The 18,205-nt window shown below is 41.3% G+C and overlaps 1 protein-coding gene across 3 annotated transcripts in view; it reads right to left on the bottom strand.

The window, feature by feature from the left end:
* Positions 1 to 1,687: 1,687 nt before the first annotated feature.
* Positions 1,688 to 18,205, bottom strand: part of DPYSL2 (dihydropyrimidinase like 2) — a 29,874-nt gene continuing 13,356 nt past the window's right edge. For all 3 annotated transcript variants that reach the window (XM_053465455.1, XM_053465457.1, XM_053465456.1), the window contains 13 exons: positions 10,004 to 10,092; positions 8,049 to 8,233; positions 7,218 to 7,382; positions 6,985 to 7,046; positions 6,239 to 6,319; positions 5,341 to 5,409; positions 5,095 to 5,215; positions 4,668 to 4,824; positions 4,186 to 4,327; positions 3,589 to 3,759; positions 3,228 to 3,407; positions 2,905 to 3,070; positions 1,688 to 2,314 (listed from right to left, as the gene is read on the bottom strand). In XM_053465455.1, coding sequence (XP_053321430.1) covers positions 2,223 to 2,314; positions 2,905 to 3,070; positions 3,228 to 3,407; positions 3,589 to 3,759; positions 4,186 to 4,327; positions 4,668 to 4,824; positions 5,095 to 5,215; positions 5,341 to 5,409; positions 6,239 to 6,319; positions 6,985 to 7,046; positions 7,218 to 7,382; positions 8,049 to 8,233; positions 10,004 to 10,092 — 1,680 coding nt within the window. In that variant the 3' untranslated portion in view covers positions 1,688 to 2,222. The remainder of the gene's footprint in view (positions 2,315 to 2,904; positions 3,071 to 3,227; positions 3,408 to 3,588; positions 3,760 to 4,185; positions 4,328 to 4,667; positions 4,825 to 5,094; positions 5,216 to 5,340; positions 5,410 to 6,238; positions 6,320 to 6,984; positions 7,047 to 7,217; positions 7,383 to 8,048; positions 8,234 to 10,003; positions 10,093 to 18,205) is intronic.

Genomic DNA, 18,205 nt, shown 5'->3' with positions numbered 1-18,205 from the left:
TTTTTTTCCTGCTGTAGAGACCACAATTAATCCTTGATCTTGTCTTAAATTCAGGTGCCATATGCCTATCCTATGCATGTTTAAATTGCTATTTTCAAAGAATCATAATCTGGAGTCTCTCCTTGAGCCGACGTAACCTTCTGAGGTTTTAAGTCTTCCATAATTTAAGCAATTTCTGGAGGTTCTCAGCAGTGCTTCACTGAGGCCTGCTGGGGTAGGGTGATTTGAGAGCGCCCTGGGGATATTTTTTCCGGGAAGGATCAGGCTCAGTAACGACGTACCGTGTTATACTCACGAATCCAGATGAAAACGTACATTCGTAAAAATGTAGAATCGCCAATATCAGGGTAAACAAGGAATTCAGATCTGCAGTACATTTATATTACCATTAGAGGGCGTTTTATCATATCCAATATACTGTATATTGTAGTAGTTTTCGCCTAGGTGGTGTGCAATTAATTTGATTATACAAGAGGTATACAAATGCTAAAATCCCTGGTGTATTCTGGCCTAGGCCAACTAGACCTAGGGCAGCAAGTCCGGGGTGGGGGGCACAAAATATGGAACCTATCGCCTTCAAACAAAAATAGTGATTTAAATGGATATACCAAAGGAAACCTGACCAAGTGCATATGCGTGTTGGCTTTGGTGAATTTGTAAGTTGGAAAGTTTTGTCCAAAGACCAATTTTTGAATACAGTGGACAAAAGAATTGATGATATTGCATGGTTATATTCATTCATTATATTTTCATAGAGATATTTTAGGCATCCTGTAGAAAATGTTGTAACTATAGCACGCTGCTAGTTTCATTTGCAATAACATTAATATGTTGTGATTCCTATTTTTTTTGTTTGTTTTACCCAGATTTTTCCCTCTTGTGTATCCATTCCAAATCATAGTCAGCTTTTTTAGACAGGCTCACCAAAGAACATGGATATTTTTTTTTTACCGATGCAGCGAGTAAGACGTGTTCACAGCAGTTTAAAACCTTGACATACCTTATATCTTGCGAGTATAAACCGACATGGAACATGTAATGGTCAGGGTTTGAAAGCACAACAGTTTATTAGTGGATTTTGTGGTAAGAAATCAGAACACAAAGTGTTTACAGGGGAAAAAGACACAAGACTTATCTCTTTGCTATTTAAGACATTGGAGAGAGAGCACATTCTCATTCTAGACACATGTATAAGCATTAGTACGACACCTCCTGCACTCAGGTACACAACCACAATTCCCACAATGGGTTAAAAACAGGCTGAATGGAACACCTACCCTGGACTATTAGATCCCCTCTAAAAACCCTACCCTTCCACAAACTGCAAAGACGGGCGCCTCACACCGTGACGTCTCAACCAGTTGGACCCGGCCAAAATGATGCCTTTGGACCCAGTCTAGGAGGCGCGCTAGGAGTTTTATCTGTTGCTGGACGAGAACAAATACAGGAGGACAAGGAAGAAATCTGAGGTCACAGTTTATAGAGGTTGCTTTCCATAGTGGAAACGGACGCGTCCAGTTCACGTTGCGCTTTAGTTATGCCCATCCTCAATCCAGGGCTGCTCCTTTGCTTGACGGTCTGTTCCAAGGACACATCATGTATAGCGATTAGCTCTATAATTATTCCTAGAGACTGGCCAGATCTAACAGGCACCAATGTTCCCTTTAGCCAGCATTTGTTTACAAGACCCCTAACAGGAATGGTAACCCCTGGCTATCTTGTGTTTGGTGGGAAAAAGCTGAAAAAACTATCCCTTATAACCATCCTCTGCAGTACAGAAGAACACTGGGTATCCCGAAAGAGTATGGAGTTTAGGGGGAGGAAGGGTTTGGAGTGGCCCTAGGACATACAGACCTCGTGTCTTAATTTAACACGTTAAGAGCCAGGAGATTATGTGTGTGTATATTAATATATTTTCACTATATATTTATTTACACACGTTAACACACGATAGGATGCACGCATGTATCTGCATCATTGCGTGTGCATCCGAGTTACTAAACCACATCTTAATATAAATATACATGCACAAATCTCACTATGTACATATATATAAATATATGCTATCTGTAAGTGTGCAATCTCCTGGATAGTCTGTTTTTGTTCCTAGAGAAGTCACTGCCCACAAGACTATATAAAATGTCAGGAACTGGTAACCTTTTCGGAATTATTCATATCGAAAAAAAGGAGCGGAATCCTAGGGCAGGAGAAGTGGCAGGGCTTTAGCCGAGGCTGGTGATGTTGGCACGGCCACCAGGAGGCGCCACAATGCGCTGAGTTGTACGACGGGGAACGTTGTCATCGACCTGTGCGCCTGCAAGAAAAAAATATATATAAGGGCCCACTTCACCTTGGACTTGGTGGTTAACATTAGGCTTCAATGGGTGGGAAGGGCTTTCCAAATCATAATGTTACTCTTACACTTTATGGTCATAGTAGAAGTATTATTAAACACTCATCTACAGACACCAGACAAGCCAGAAGGCTTGTTTTTCCCTCAGAAATCTCATGGTGCTGCCACAACCACAAGGGATTCTGGGTAGGCACATGCAAATAAGGTCAACAATGATCACCTTTGCCTCTATATCCACTTTATACATGGATCCCTATAGTGAGATGTGAGATGCATGATGAAGAATATTTGTTAATAAAAAGTTGTGTGGACAAACAGGTGATCTAACACACACATGTATCCTATACTTTCAACCCATTTTGGGTTGGACCCTATACAGCTATTGTCACCATTGACAGAAAATGGACTCTGCCGTCCCAAGGCTGTTGAGATCCTTGGAGAACGTGCTTGTATGAAGCATCTGAGTGGTCAACATGGCATGCTGGGTTTCACAGGGAATGTGGGTGTTCGAAGTCTAAATTGGGTGTTTGATGTAATTTGGAGATGCTTACCTGACAGGCTGAATCCAGACTGGTGTAGATTCCTTATAGGTTGTGCTGGTTGTTTGGCAGGGGAAGTCTTGGCAGAAGATGCAGGTGTTACGGCTTTTGGGGTCACAGAGACCTCACAAACAGGGCCGTCATACAATCCACGAGGGACTCCCCGCAGCTCGGCAAGCTAGAAAAAATAGAGCATATTTTAATAAACTTCTGGCTTGTGCCAAAGGAAAATTCTTCACCTACTTCCAGAACATTGCAAACATTTGGAATGTTTACAATCCTCATTTCAACACCCTTCCCCTTTAACCTGGTCAACACAAGCCCCGAGGACTCACCCTGCTTCGGGCCTTGATCCGTTTGTAAACATAGTCTGGAAATGGTTTTCTTGGAATGTATCGTCCAGATCCCTCGGTCGCATGAAGATTGCCGTCCTCCAGCACAATCTTTCCCTGGCTTATTACCACAAGGGGACTCCCTCGGCATTCCATCCCTTCAAAGATATTGTACTCCAAAGACTGCATTGGGATTGAGATGTCACCAGTATGAGATTAATAGGTTCAAAACAGGGAATTAAAAAGTGAAAGCAAGGCACTGGATATATTGGTTAATAGTTATGTTATAATACACATTATGGGAATTACGTTTTCTGGTTTATTTTAAATGTTTTTATCCAAGTGGATAAGCTTCTACACTTACGCTATTGTGTGTCTTGGCAGAGATTGTCCTCACGCTGTCTGGGTCCCATATTACCAAATCAGCATCTGATCCGACAGCGATACGCCCCTTCCTCGGATACAAATTTAAGATCTTGGCAGCATTGGTGCTGGTGACGGCCACAAACTGGTTTTCGTCCATCTTCCCGGTCACCTGGATAAAGACACGTCACCACATTTCAGCAACGCTCCCCGAAACACATCCAGTTCATCTCCACTTTCCAAACCCTGTCAACTTTTCTTCTGAGGTCTACCTTTTCAAGAAGGAACTCCCGGACCCAGCTGGTAACGCACACTATGCCTGTACGTAACCTGCATCTAAAGAAATCTTCTACTTCTGCTTCCTACAACAGCTGCTTGCCAATCCCACCCACCACAAATAGGTTGCTTTCTAGTTTTTTACTACTATTATTATTATTACCACTCCTCATTTACCCCTTCTCCCACCCATACATAGTAGTCATGAAGACCTTGTGTCCCTCTTCCCTCAAACACACCCAAGCATCTTGCCCTTTCCCGCCATATGACCCCAACCAACCACACCAAGCTCCTCTAATGAAGCTCGCCGCCCTGTACGCACCACAGCTCTGTCCCACACGACGCTCATTCTCTCCTCAGCTCCGTTGGTTCCCTCTGGAATTAGTGTGAAATTGTCTTTTCCAACAGCTTTCTGAGCTGTATTAAAGGTGCAGTGTGCGCTGCCGCTAACCTGCAGATCACCACTGGGAGACGGGGAGACAATTATTATTCTCAAAAGACCCCTCTGCTATTGAAATGACTACTCTGTCATACAAGACCGCCTGGCTCAATATTTTAAAATTATAACATTAAAAGGTGTTGTTCCACCCAAAAAAATATATAGCAAATGTATCACAATCAGGTTTATTCAATCCTAAACAAATATGAACACACACAAAAATATTTTTCTGCTGCTATGGCAACAAAGCCGTGTTAGTCTTTACCTGCGTAACACAACCACACATTTAGAAGACAATGTAGAACTTTACATTACAGTGTTTCTAGGGAAAACTTCTGGGAGCCCCAAAGCCACTGAAAACTCACCAGGAGAGCAGTGAGTTTAGGAAATCTGGGGTACTGGGGTCCGGGCTGAGAGGTGGAGAAGTGACAAACGCTGCTGCTTTGGCCCAGTTTTTACTCCAATAGTGAGAGCCATCAGTTCCCAAGCTAGCAGTGATAGGTTCCCCATATACCACAGCTCCTGTGATGATAGACAGTTACAATTTGCTCTTGAGTTTGGAGTATAAGAAAAACAATCACTACTTACAATACAATCCAGACCTTAACACCTTATCCTATATGCCTCAAGCTAAAAGACAGTGAGAAAAGGATGCGTCCATCTTCTTTTATCCAGCTACCATAATGCTGCTAACTACCCGACAGCTAATTCATTGTATGTGTATTCCCAGTGCTAGAGAATTCAAAGAACCCTTAGAATTCCACCTTAGAATTCCACCAGACACACACACACCTTTCTTCCTGGATTGTGCGATGACCTCTGCAGCACTCTTGCTCATCACTTTGGTGACATAGAGAGGACAGTTGGTCTGGTTGGCAATGGTGACAGCGCGGTTTACGGCTTCCGCCTCCACCTATAAGAAAGGAAAAGCTCATTGTACATGACGCGGTAACATAACTATATGCTCAATAACATAAAAGCTTGAACTCACATGTCGTCACTAGAGACTAAACGTGTTATGAATACATAAAGTTTCACCTCCTCAGGTCGACTCAAGACATGTCCCTCTGGGCCAGTGATCCCTTGATCCAGGATCCTTTGTTGTTCCTGTGATAAAAGTGCTATGACATTACCACGGCACGGGAAGTACTTCAACATATGATATCTATGATATGCAAGCGATTAGACATTCTAATAACCATAAAATGCCATCATTTGACAAAATATGGCATAGCTGGCAGATGATTTGTCTGTAATAACATTATACAAGAATGTCCTAATTCCCGCTGTGAATGCCACACAATCACACTTTATTTTCATTCAAATTTTCATTTTTTTTCATTTTATTTCTATTTCTTATCATTTACTTCCATTTATATTAAAGGCATTCTCTTTGGAATGTGAAAAATACAGCTTTTCACATTTGCATTTGCAAGTGGCTTACTGTTCGGAATATGTACATTATATATATATATATATATATATATATATATATATATATACATACATACATACATACAAAAAAACAAAAAAATGTAAAAAAAATATTAATTTTATTGGTTAGAATCAGGGAGAGTTGGGGGCAAATATATTTATATATATATATATATATATATATATATAAACCTTTCATCAGAAGGGCTATTTTGTACACAAATCCATGCCTATGGGTTATTGCTAATAATGAAAATTGAAGCTGGGGGTTGCAGTTTCTGCTTTAGGTTGATAAAACGCTCTCCTGTTCTTTTCAGCCGCCATAAAGGGAAAGATGTCCTTCTTTTGACAATGGCTTGGTATACGAGAATCATAACCCTCCGGCGCCGAGAACTTAAATCTCTATGAATACATTATGCCGTTATGAAATTAACCGCAGACCCCGTCAGTTTATCATTAACAGGCCGGTGTAGTTCGTTAGTATTAATAGCCGGACTCTTACCTCTGCTATGACGTCCCCGTTTTCGGCATGGACCTGCGCGATAGCTCCGACGTCACGGATCACACTGAAAACCTCATATATCTAGCAGTGATGAAGGAAAAAATATAATATAATATTTTAAAGCTAGAATCAAGACATAAGGATTAACTATGAATTATTGAAGGCCAACCAAGCCCTTTAATTAGGCTTGAGCCCTTCGCAAATGTAAAGGGACACTGATGAGCCGAAATCACAAATCTGCTTTAGTGAATAAGCCCTTCTTTGGGTAGTAAAATATATTTTTTTATTTTATTTTAATGCTTTTCCATATCATCTTTGCTTTCTAACCTTTATCAGACACTCAGAAATATGAAGGACAGTCTACCAGAAACAACTTTTAAACATTGTTTTACGTTCCCACAAAACATTACTGGACTGAATATTGAGGCTCCTTGGAGGCAAAATGTAGGCGTCTACAGCTTCTACGAAGCTCACGCTAATCATATGTGTCTGTAATTATTTATTTATAATAATATATTTATAAAAATGTAATTATTTATCAGCGGGCATGTGAAAGATACTGTACGTATACAACATGCGTTGCTTATCATGGAACTGGCTTATAGTTTTTAATTGATACCCTGTGGCTTGTTTTGCTCCATAGCATAAGCATATTTGAGCACCAATTCTGTGCGTGCGCAGTGACGTTCCAAAAACGCAGATAAAAACCAGGGGGCTTAAGCATTTCGCGTCACAATGGTTATTACCTGAGAGTCCGTTAGTTGGTAGTAATCCTTATAGGCCATGTACACCAGAAATGAATTGACTCCTGTGGAGAAAGGCATCAACATATGATTTACGCTCAAACGCATAAAGTAACGAGAAGAATGTTCAGGAAGAATGGTTTTTTTTTTTGGTATTTTGTCTTCTGTTCCCGATAATGCCTCAAGTGTGCCCCGGGTCCATGAATGTACTGTTGGTTGAGGCTGACGCTACTCACCATGATCTTTCACCATGGCCTCCATCTCCTCCTGTATGCCCCTGTGCCACTCAGTGATGTCCACGTGCAAGGAGTAGTCACAGCACGACTTGCTGTCTGCCCACTCCCGCCATTGATCAAAAGCGCTGAGTAAGCTGGTCCCGGGCTCTGGTACAACATGATCAACTGGGAACAGCAAGAACAGCTGCCATTATTCAAAACGTGCGGCACATATAGGGTTTTGCTTGTTATATTTAAATAAATGCCCAAGAGACCACATTTCCTACAAGTCGTGGTGGGAGTTAAGTGACCCATTCAATGGAATCAATTTGGAATAGTGTTACAATCATCTGGAACGATCAGAAGAATTCCCCCAAAACATCTTGTGTCATCTTGTCTACAACTAAAGAGCTATTTAAAAAAAACTGCTTTTTTTTATTTTTTTTTTATGTGTTAATGTTGTTTATTTTCGGCCAGTGAATTAATAATATGTACTGTATTAATACTAATGGATACCATACTGTCCGATCTATTGTGGTTATGTAGATGTCATGTGTAATTTTTTTTTCTCTCTAACTATAAAAGAAATAAAAAGTATATAAAAAAAAAATGCTGACGGAAAATGATTGTAATAAAATAATTTCAATGTAAAGAAGTGAGCAGAGAGCTCGGAACCTTGATAGCGAGAGCAGCATTTGAATAGGAGGTTGTGCAATCTGTCACTTCTAGAAAGCTGAACAGATGGACCTACAATGACCACTATGCAGGAAAGGTTGTGTAGTTATGTCATCACGGGCATTAAAGGACAAGTAATAGTACTCGGCACCAGCCACAACTAAAATCATCACTCACTGATCATGGTGGTGCCTCCGGCCAACGCGGCTTTCGTTCCTTGGTAGAAATCATCGGCAGAGACCATGCCATTACAGGGTTTCTGAAAGCGGGTATGGACATCGATCCCGCCTGGCATTACCATCCTGCCATGAGCCTCAATGGTCTTCACACCGCCGGGCACAATCAGGTTCTCGCCGATCTGCCTAGAACAGACCCCAGTAATGTGTTACAAGGAGGAAACGCTAAATAGCGAAAAAGGTACAAATCCATAGCATGAACGTTTTACCACCATGCACGAGTAAGGAAAAGAGTTCCTAAAACTTTGCTCCCTAACTCCCAATATCTACCAAGCCCTGGAGAGAAGAAGATAGATGAGAGATGGTTCATTAGATGAGAGTTTCCTTCTAATCGGAGGTTGCGATTCTTTTAGGCAGACCAACATGTACATACAACACGATGTTGGGCACAATTAAGCATGTAACACCTCGGGAGTCTATTCTTCATGCACACAGTCACTATGTAGGAAGAAGGGGGAAAGGAATCTCTAGCTTTAATGAAAGCATTAAAATGACAGTTTAATGTCCTGACAGCCAAAGAAAGTATATTAAAGTACCTTATGACTAATCTAATATGCATTCTTTAAAACATGGGGAGAAAATATTGCACTTATGGCAGGGGTGTCCAACCTGCGGCCCTCCAGCTGCTGCAGGACTACATCTCCCATACTCCTCAGCCAGCCCCTTAGCTGGAGGGCCGCAGGTTGGGCTCCCCTGACTTATGGGAAGGAGAAGCTGCCGCTATAGAGCTGCTCTCCTCCAAGCGGTTTCTGGTTAGACCCCCGCCAGCAGCGCTCACTGACCCAGTGCTGGAGCTAACTGGTGGTAAGTAAAGGGGATTCTGCATTTTCAGGAGGAGCACAACAGAAATTTAAAGGGACCACGCATCAATCATTTGCATCATTTCACAACCTACTACTATAATACATACATCATCATACACAGATAAAACCCAACGCATAGAGTTATGTGTCTAGTCTGAACGCTTTATGGCACAGCCATCGAAATAACCGTTTTTGGTTCCTTTTTTACCCACAAACAGGGTAAATAACTAGAAATGTGTGTATGTCCTAAAAAGTTAGGAGCATAAGATGTTCCATACAAATTTGAGTCAGTAGGTTTAAGCGGTACAGGGGTGGACATGTTTTGCAGAAAGAACGAAAATGCAAGAACAATAGGTCATGCTCTGAATATAAATGGAGTCCAGAGGGAACGTGACAAAGCCTCAGAGAGGCCGAGCTGGGAGGTGCTGGAAAAACTGAAGCAGAGCCCGTGTGGTAAATAACTCGGTCCTACGTAGTCACTGTGACCCATGCTTTGTACAGAAACAAAGGTTTGGATGGCAGATAAGAACCATTAGGTTTCTTATATTCTAGTGTACCTGTTTAATTGATGTAAAGGGTTAGATCTTAATCAGTCCTTGGTCTCGTCTTGGATTCAGGATAGCCAAATGCCTATCCCATGTATGTTTAAAATCCCTTTACTGTATTACCCTCTACCACTGATCCTGGTTGGCTGTTCCACATATCTACCCTCCTCCCAGTAAACACAACTTCCAACTTTTACATGTAAGTAATTGAGGTTTTGTACAGCTGGAAGCCAGCTAGCCCCTTTTTTTCACAATCCTGTCTAGAAAATCTATAGGTTCTGTCAAATAGCTAGAATTAAAAATGGCACCAGGTCCTTCACAATGAAAAGATCATGGTACCATTTTATCCTATCATATTTTCCACACTACATGTTCTATTCTCAATGTGTATTATTTTTTTTTTACAGGGAAAGAATGCCTATTAAAATATTTGAAAGCGTTCTTCAATATGAATTGTTTGGAATACAGAAAATGCATTTTTCCTGGGTTTATTCTCATTTTATTCTACTGGACTTCGCACAGCTGCACAGCAAGTCGCCGTAACTTACTTAATGAGTCCATCCTCCATGTAAATATCAGCGTGGAAAGACTGGTCATCGTTTACAATTTTACCGCCTTTAATCAGAAGACGATCGCTCTGAAAGAAAAGATCAAACACCACGATTACAATAGATGCCACCAAATAATATTAACTTATTGAAATTACTGACTAATAACATTAAAATACGGTACTCGCTAGTCAAACCACCCAGCACGCTAGAAAACAAAAAACCCACAATGATTTTGCCAATAAATTTTGCACAATTCTCACAAATATGCCTCAGGCCATAAATCCCATGGTTTTCAAATGATGCTGAGGTTGTTGCTGTTGAAAAGTCAATAACACAGAAGGAAATCTCATTCATTCTCTCATCAGAATGACATTAGACGTTCAAATAAATTAACCTCCCCAAATTATAAATCTGTTACACCAAATCTGCCATACTATCGAGCATTTGTGTGGATAGACCCCCATATTGCTGCTCCCCCAACTGCTGGCATAAGAAAATGTAACAATGTATGGTTTAGAAGAAACCTTATTTTCTACAAAACCCCTAGAGCAGGGGCGTCCAACATGCGGCCCGCGAGACCTCGAGGTGCGGCCCGCGTAAGATCGGCAGCCAGGGCAACCGATCTTATGCGGGCCGCACCTCGAGCCCTGCTACAACAAGAGCCCCGCTACTTACCTGTGGGAGGGTCTTTTGTACTGCACAGAGGAAGCGGAACCCAGCAGAGTTCACGTGACATCACATGACTCTGCTCCAGTCCTGCTTCCTCTGTGCAGTAACAGAGAATGCAGAGGGAGGCCGCGCCCCCTGCTGAAGTCTGTGCAGGTCTGTCTGAGCGGCATCAGGGAGCTGCAGTGCAGGTAAGGGGGTGGGTGAGGTCGTTTGAATGAGTATGCGTGATTGAGGGAATGAATCTGTGAATGAATGAGTATATGAATGAATGAGTGTGTGTGTGTGTCATAGCATGGACGTGTAAGTGCTGGAACCTAGGCATGATGGGACTGTGATTGCTGTTAGCAATCACACTCCTATCATGCCAAGTCAGCCAGTACATGCTGAAACCTGGCTAGCTGCCCCCCTTGTGTATTGATGCTGCCTACAGTATGGGGTCTGCACATCACTTACAGCCACCCTGTACCAGCATGTACTGGCTGACCTGGCATGATAGGAGTGTGATTGCTAACAGCAATCACAGTCCCATCATGCCTAGGTACCAGCATTTACTGGTTGCCTGGGTATGATAGGAGTGTGATTGCTGTTAGCAATCACACTCCTATCATGCCAAGTCATATTGCTAATTTTTCTTTGTCCAATTGTGGTGCGTTACCTACTTTTATTAAAAATGTGAGTTTTTATAATTATTTTTAAAGGTGGGGGGTCATTTTCGGTTTTGGCTAAGTGAACCGTGTATGTTTTGGTCCAGAATTTTCATTTCGGTGGATCCCTAGAATAAATAGAACTATTTCATTTTTACTTATCCTGAATCCTGAATTTGTAGTCACAAAACTTTCTAGGCCCAGAAATCAGTGAGAGGAAAAGTAAAGGTTTTGTGTCATTTACTTTATTTTAATCTGCATATTTTATTAAAGGCCATATTTTCTCACAGTGAAAAATGAGTGCGGCCCGCACACATATACAATTCTGATGAAGTGGCCCACTGCAGAAAAAACTTGGACACCCCTGCCCTAGAGCATTCATTCGCCCAAAAAGCGACAATGTATCTGCCTCCAGACCTAAGTGCTGGAAGCTTCAGCTTCCACGCTAAAATCTCACACAACTGACCAGATCACGGAACCTGACTTGGCGACCACTTGGCCACTGTGCATTGATCGACACTCCGGCGATGAGTGCGTTAAACATGTACGGCTACTGGGTGGAAGCTCTGTTATCTTCCTCTACCAGTCGCTACCACTTCCTGGGAACTCCAGAAAGTGAAACAGTCACTCTTTTCTTTTGTAAATTGCGGTACTTTGTAACTATATATTGTTTACATGACATTAAAACATCTGACACTGAACAGAGGACGTCGTGTGACATATTTTTAAAGTCCTTAGTTGGAGCTGATACTTTCTACTGCATAAAAAAAAAAGATACAACGTAGAGTTGGCTTTAGTGAGTTAGCGAATAAGACTTGTGCCTCACTCATATTTTTGGACAACTCGCATGCACTCTCGGGTTAGCAAATACCCCCCATTTAGTGAAAGAAGCTAAGGCTGATGTCTCTGTCACTGGAAAGGAATAACAGGCATTAATATGGCTGCTTCTAGGACTGTGTATGTCAGTGAGACTATGAGACAAGAGGGGACATTTCTATTGTTACAAGCAGTTTGAGCCCCTTGCAGTGTGGTGCAACGTATGGGAACAAAGACCTGCTCAGAGCCCACTCTCACTCCTCGCTTATGGACTGAAAGGGTCCCTGTGTAGCACAGTCAGAACTGCCAGGGCCTGGTCAGGGCGTGGGTTTCCTACACGACACCCCGCGCCAGACAGAGACAAGTGGGAACTCCGTGCCAGCGCTTCACAGGAAACACTACTTTGTGTGTGAGTCACATGCGGGACAAAAACCCAAAGTCTGGTAACCACTGGAAACTGAGAAACAAACAGAAGAATCTCAGACCGATTCTTAGAATGGCTGCTGCACATGATGTATCCGCTAATCAGAATCGGCTGTTTCCAGAGGCATCGTTAAAGAGGAACTGTCACGATTACAGCTTTTTAGCAGAACCAAATTCAGTTATTAAAACAGCCTATTCCATGTGCCATTTTCAGTAGGGGCAATTCTTACATATATTTAGTTTGAACATATGGAGCTGTTTTCATTTAGAGAGTAAAAGCTGGCAAAGCAGAATAACAGTTGCAGAGCTGCTATATGGATGAGAACCCTGGACCATCAACCCAACGTAGGTGGATGCATATACAGTCCAGAGTCCACCAGGCATAAGCACAAAAAGTCAAGATTACCCATTGAGACCAAGAAGAATATATATATATATACACACACACACACACATGCACTATATAAGGTGACACTTTTCTTTGGATCAACACAAAAAATAAAAAACAAAGAAATGCTTTTGGAACCTCAGAGATTTCTTCTCCAGGTGGCTCCCTATAGTCCAGAAAGCTGAAATGTGATTCTATTATATTTTCCTGTGTTAAACCGATAAAAATCATATTTAGCTAGAGTTTGTTTCCTGGCTGAATGCATGGTAGCAAGAGTTTCGTTTTGGTGACACGGTCCCTTTATTTTGCATTCCTAATTACGAACCTTCCAGGGTCCCAAGCTTGAAGACCAAGTGTGACATCAGATGCAGGTCCACCAACAACATAAACAGCATCATGATATCACATCTCACTGACATGACATCATGGACTGTCCCATCCGATGCTTATTTTGGATTCACTGTTGTTGGACACATAGTGGAACGTAAACTGGAACTCATGACTATGAAGCAGACGGTGCCAATGCAAAATCGGCAGACAGACCAAATAGCTTTAAAAGTGTGGCCAAAAGACTCATTGGTCTGGCCAGCTTTCCCTTGGATTAGTCTTTTATTCCCTGGCTTTTTGGCTAATGCTTTTGCACTTTATTTTGGAGGATGATCTTTTTTGGATTTGGTAGGCGCGGTAACTTTTTGGAAGACTCTTTTATAATTTATAAGCTCCAGACGCAACCCAGCTTCGATGCCTTCAGCTGACTCGTGTTTTATTTAGCGCCTCTACTGCTTTACCATTCTTCGAATACAAAGTTCTAGATATATTTGTTGCTCCCAAAGTAAGTAAACATTGTTTACCAAGTGCCTGCTGATTAATTCCTAATTAACATCTTTTTTCCAGCAAACTTTGTGAATCAATTACGATTTGAATCTGCAGTTTTTTCCCCCCTGAATTAATATTTCTGTTTAGAATAAAACGCTACTCTCAGAACCATATGATCTCAACTAAAGCCATAACTCGCGTTCCACTATTTTGGAATGGCATTTATGGAATTATGACTCGAGGAGGTAACTGTGAAGGCTGTTCTTGGACTCACACATAATTATCATTAGTCATTATGAAGGGATACACGTTGGCTGGCATAAATCTAGGTATAAATCCTACCAGCAAAGGAATCTAAAAACTAAGATGTTGACATTTCTTCTCCAATCTGGAGACTTGCCTATTGTCAAGGAACTGATTTCTCCTTTTGCCTGCCACTGCAAAATGTTTAGGGATATATCACAAGGACATACGTTTCCGTACCTAAGGAGACATGTATAGGATATTTTTTTTATTGAGAAATAAATCTGCGACTTAATTTTCCTGGATGTCACTTGCTTCAACAATTGCTCTATACTAGTAAGGGTCTCTCCAGAGAACAAGGGACACCTGCAGACATGATATGAAGATTCTGTCCGGCCCACAATACCCAGCCTGGAATTTATGTTTTGTTCTATACTTAGCTTAGAGTGAAAGAAACATCATCAGTACTATTTGAGCTGAATTTACAGTAACGTATTGTGCCGGATATAACTCTAAGTAACAGTGCTCTATTGTATAAAGAGGCTATGATAGTTACACTATTTATTTGTTGTATAATAATAGTACCCGGGCAGTACAAAATGCTGAAAAAGCCCTAAATAGTGTTTGTGTTAAAAATGAACTTATAACTTTGTCTCCATATGAGTTTTCAAACTAATCCAGCTATACTGATACTTAACCATGGATGGCACATAGTCACTAATGCGACTAATGCGACCGCACACTGTATGAGGAAACTCTTTTCCTGCACAGGGAGAGCAGGAACCTGCACGGCAATAGAGTTTTCACATATAGTGCGCAGGCACCACAGCAGTAAGCTGCGGGCCCGCATTAGGCGTCCGTTGGCCCTGCATGGCCGGCCCCCCTACCAGGGAAATCAGCAAGAGAGGTAAGGGGGTGCGGGAGAGTGAATGGGTGAGTGAGTGAATGTTAGTTAGAGGGTAAATGAATGAATTACGTTTATGAATGAATTAGTAGTACGGGGTAGAAATGGCACAGGCAGGCTGATTAGTGGGGCAGAGGTGGCACAGGTAGGCTGATTAGGGGGGTAGAGGTGGCACAGGCAGGCTGATTAGTGGGGCAGAGGTGGCACAGGTAGGCTGATTAGGGGGGTAGAGGTGGCACAGGCAGGCTGATTTGGGGGCAGAGGTGGCACAGGCAAACTGTTTCAGAGGCAGAGGAGGCACAGGCAGGCTGTTTCGGGGAAAAGGCAGGCTGCTTCAGGGGCATAAGTGGCATAAGCAGACTGTTTCAGGGGAAGAGGTGGCACAGGCAGACTATTCAAGGTGCAGTGGTGGCACAGGCAGGTTGCTAAATGGGCAGCAGTGGCACAGACAGTCTGTTTTAGGGGCAGAGGCCTACCACGTCAATGTCTGACTTAGTGTATAATAATAGGGGTTATGCTGTACTACCGTCAGTGTCTGGCTCAGTGTATACTCTGTACCATATCTGTTCAGTAAATGTTATTCATTTCAACTTAATTTAATCCAGATTTCTTTTTTTCCAGTTGACATACAGATAAACATTTGTGAAATAAATATTCTGGCCAACATTTTTTTGTGTGTGTGTGGGGGGGGTGCCACATACAGGATCCGCCCCGGGTGCCAAATACTCCAGGTACGCCCCTGGCTGGATAAGACCCATTTTGACCACTCAGACCTTAATCAGTCCTGTCTTAGTTCCAAGATAGCTTTATGCCTTTTCCACTCATTTTTTCCTTTTTCTACCACCCTCTCAGTAAAGCAAAATGCCCTTATACCTCTAACAAAAAAACTGAATAAAGTGATTAAAATCTGTATTTGCTACCATTTTTTCTGGTTATTGCATTTTACCATTTAATGACAAATATAATACATATATCCCTAGATTTAATATCTGGATTTATTATTAAAATTGGCATTAATATTACTATAATGGAAAATCCTCTTGTAACAGCTTATTCTTCAGCCTAATTGTCCGCTGTGTCTGGAGATGGTCTTGCAGACCATTCATGTCTATTTCAAGCGAGTAAATGTGCTAATGGCAAATAAAAATAATATAAAATATTTAATAAAAATATGTATAACAGAGACTTTACTTTAAGGGTCCTCCAGAAAGATTTTTAAAAATCCTACATGAATGAATCACATTGTTATAAATCTACATAAATCTTAATAGGGAACTGTTTAATCAAACCTCACCTGTGTTAAAGGTTAAACTAGCTGCATATTCCTTTTTAATCAGTGTAATTGTTTTAGGGATATTTGGTTTAGGGACTATTTCACCCCATGGTGGCTGGAGTATGGGCCAAAATGTTGCCAAACTATGTGAACAGTGTCCTGTCCAGTTCTCCTCACCAACTCTCTTGGCCCAACCAACAACAATCAGCAACTCAACAAGAGGGTAGAGATAACTTCATGGGGAGAAATAATCATGCAGATTGTCTCAACGTTAAGATGGCTGCTCCCATAAACATTAACTGAACTATAAAATGTAGAATTTGGGCAAAGTGACAGATCCTCTGGTAGCCCAGTATACAGTAACATCCAGATGGGACTCTGACTTAAAGCAGCCAATCTGTGGCAAGAATACTCCATAGAGTAGCAGGGCAGCTGCTGCAACAGGGCTGCATTTTCTGTGTCAGGTAATTGCTTCCCTTACCCCCCGTTTTGGAAGAATTCTTATTAAAGTACTCATGATATGTTTCCCTTTAATAAAGTAAAGCACTTATTTGTGGCAAACATGAAGGTCCACTTTCGTTACTTTTTTATTTGCCTTTTTATCTTAAGTGTTACAGCAGACATTACCAGGGCCAGAACACACGCTCGCCTTACCGGAAATAACAAACTACGGTAACATAGTTAAAATAAGTGGCTGTTAATATTTTATACAACACATACAGTTTACAGGGTCCGGGGCATTTAACTTCCCCCATGCTGTTCTTGAAACTTTTTTATTTTTTTTTTACAATTTAATATACATACTTTATATATACAGCACGGTATTACAATACCTCACTAACTATCCTCAAACTTATAGCAAGAATTAAAAGAAGGTATTTAATTCTATTATTATGTATAAATATATACAGTATCTTTATTATATTTAAATTGTATGAATTGGGTCATTTATTTATTCTTTTCATATATTTTCCTGCTGAGACTTCCTTAAATCTTGAGATAAAAGAACTCTGTCCCATCATTTAAAGTTCTTTTGGGAGGAGGGTGATTAAAGTCTTTGTTTTTCAGGCTGTAATACTCTTAGTGATACTAGATACTAGTGATACTAGACCAATTAGTTACGTTTTTGTTTTACCTCTGACCCTGTATGGCAAATCCTCAGCTGTGCTGACCTCACCTCCTTAATTCTCACTCCTCCATATGGAGCTTCCACAACATGTCAGTGATGGGTGGAATAAGTACATGGGGAGGAATAATCATGTTATTCTAATCAGCATAGTAAGGTTACAAAACCCATCTGGTGCTTTCAAGAGTAAAGGCAACCAAGATTCCAGAATGGGTAAGTTCTATCGTGACCCAATGGACTAATTTCTCTAGATGAAAAAAAAACCGCTGTAGAAAGAGACAGCCGTCTACATTGACCAAGCTAAATGAGATTGCATTTACTAAAACATCGAAATAACTCCTGAAAAAAGGGCCACGGGTAATATTTTCTATGATTGAGAAAATGTTGACGATGAAGTCATTGAGTGTATTTTATTATTTAGATATTGATAAAAGAGAGTATACAACACAATGTGAATTCCACTGAAACCAATTAATGAGTCAGACACACATTAAAGCAATTAATTCTATGTAGCGACGCACAGCAGTAATTAGTTCAACAAATATATGTCACAGAGGAGTATGGCCAGAGTGTTTTCACAAGCCTCCCATCGGTCGAGTGACATCATCAAAACCGCATTCCCGAACATGAGCTGTAAGATTACTGAGATGAGAAACCCCCATCTTTAGAATTGGTGAGCAAGCGATCGTCTGTGAAGCCGACATGTAACTTACGTGTGTAGGTAACTAAACACATTAATTAAAATGACCTAGAGCTTTAATTTTTTAAGGAAAAAAAAGACACATTAGTAGAAGGCTAAAACTATTTTTTCTCACCCACCCTCATTCTCTCTTACACGCTCTCAATGTTTCCCTACCTTCTCTGCCGACCGATTCCGTGTCCCTGTCTCCTTTCCTC

Source organism: Spea bombifrons, chromosome 4 (assembly GCF_027358695.1).
Source record: "Spea bombifrons isolate aSpeBom1 chromosome 4, aSpeBom1.2.pri, whole genome shotgun sequence".
NCBI lineage: Eukaryota > Metazoa > Chordata > Amphibia > Anura > Pelobatidae > Spea > Spea bombifrons.
This window is presented reverse-complemented; position numbering and strand designations above follow the sequence as displayed.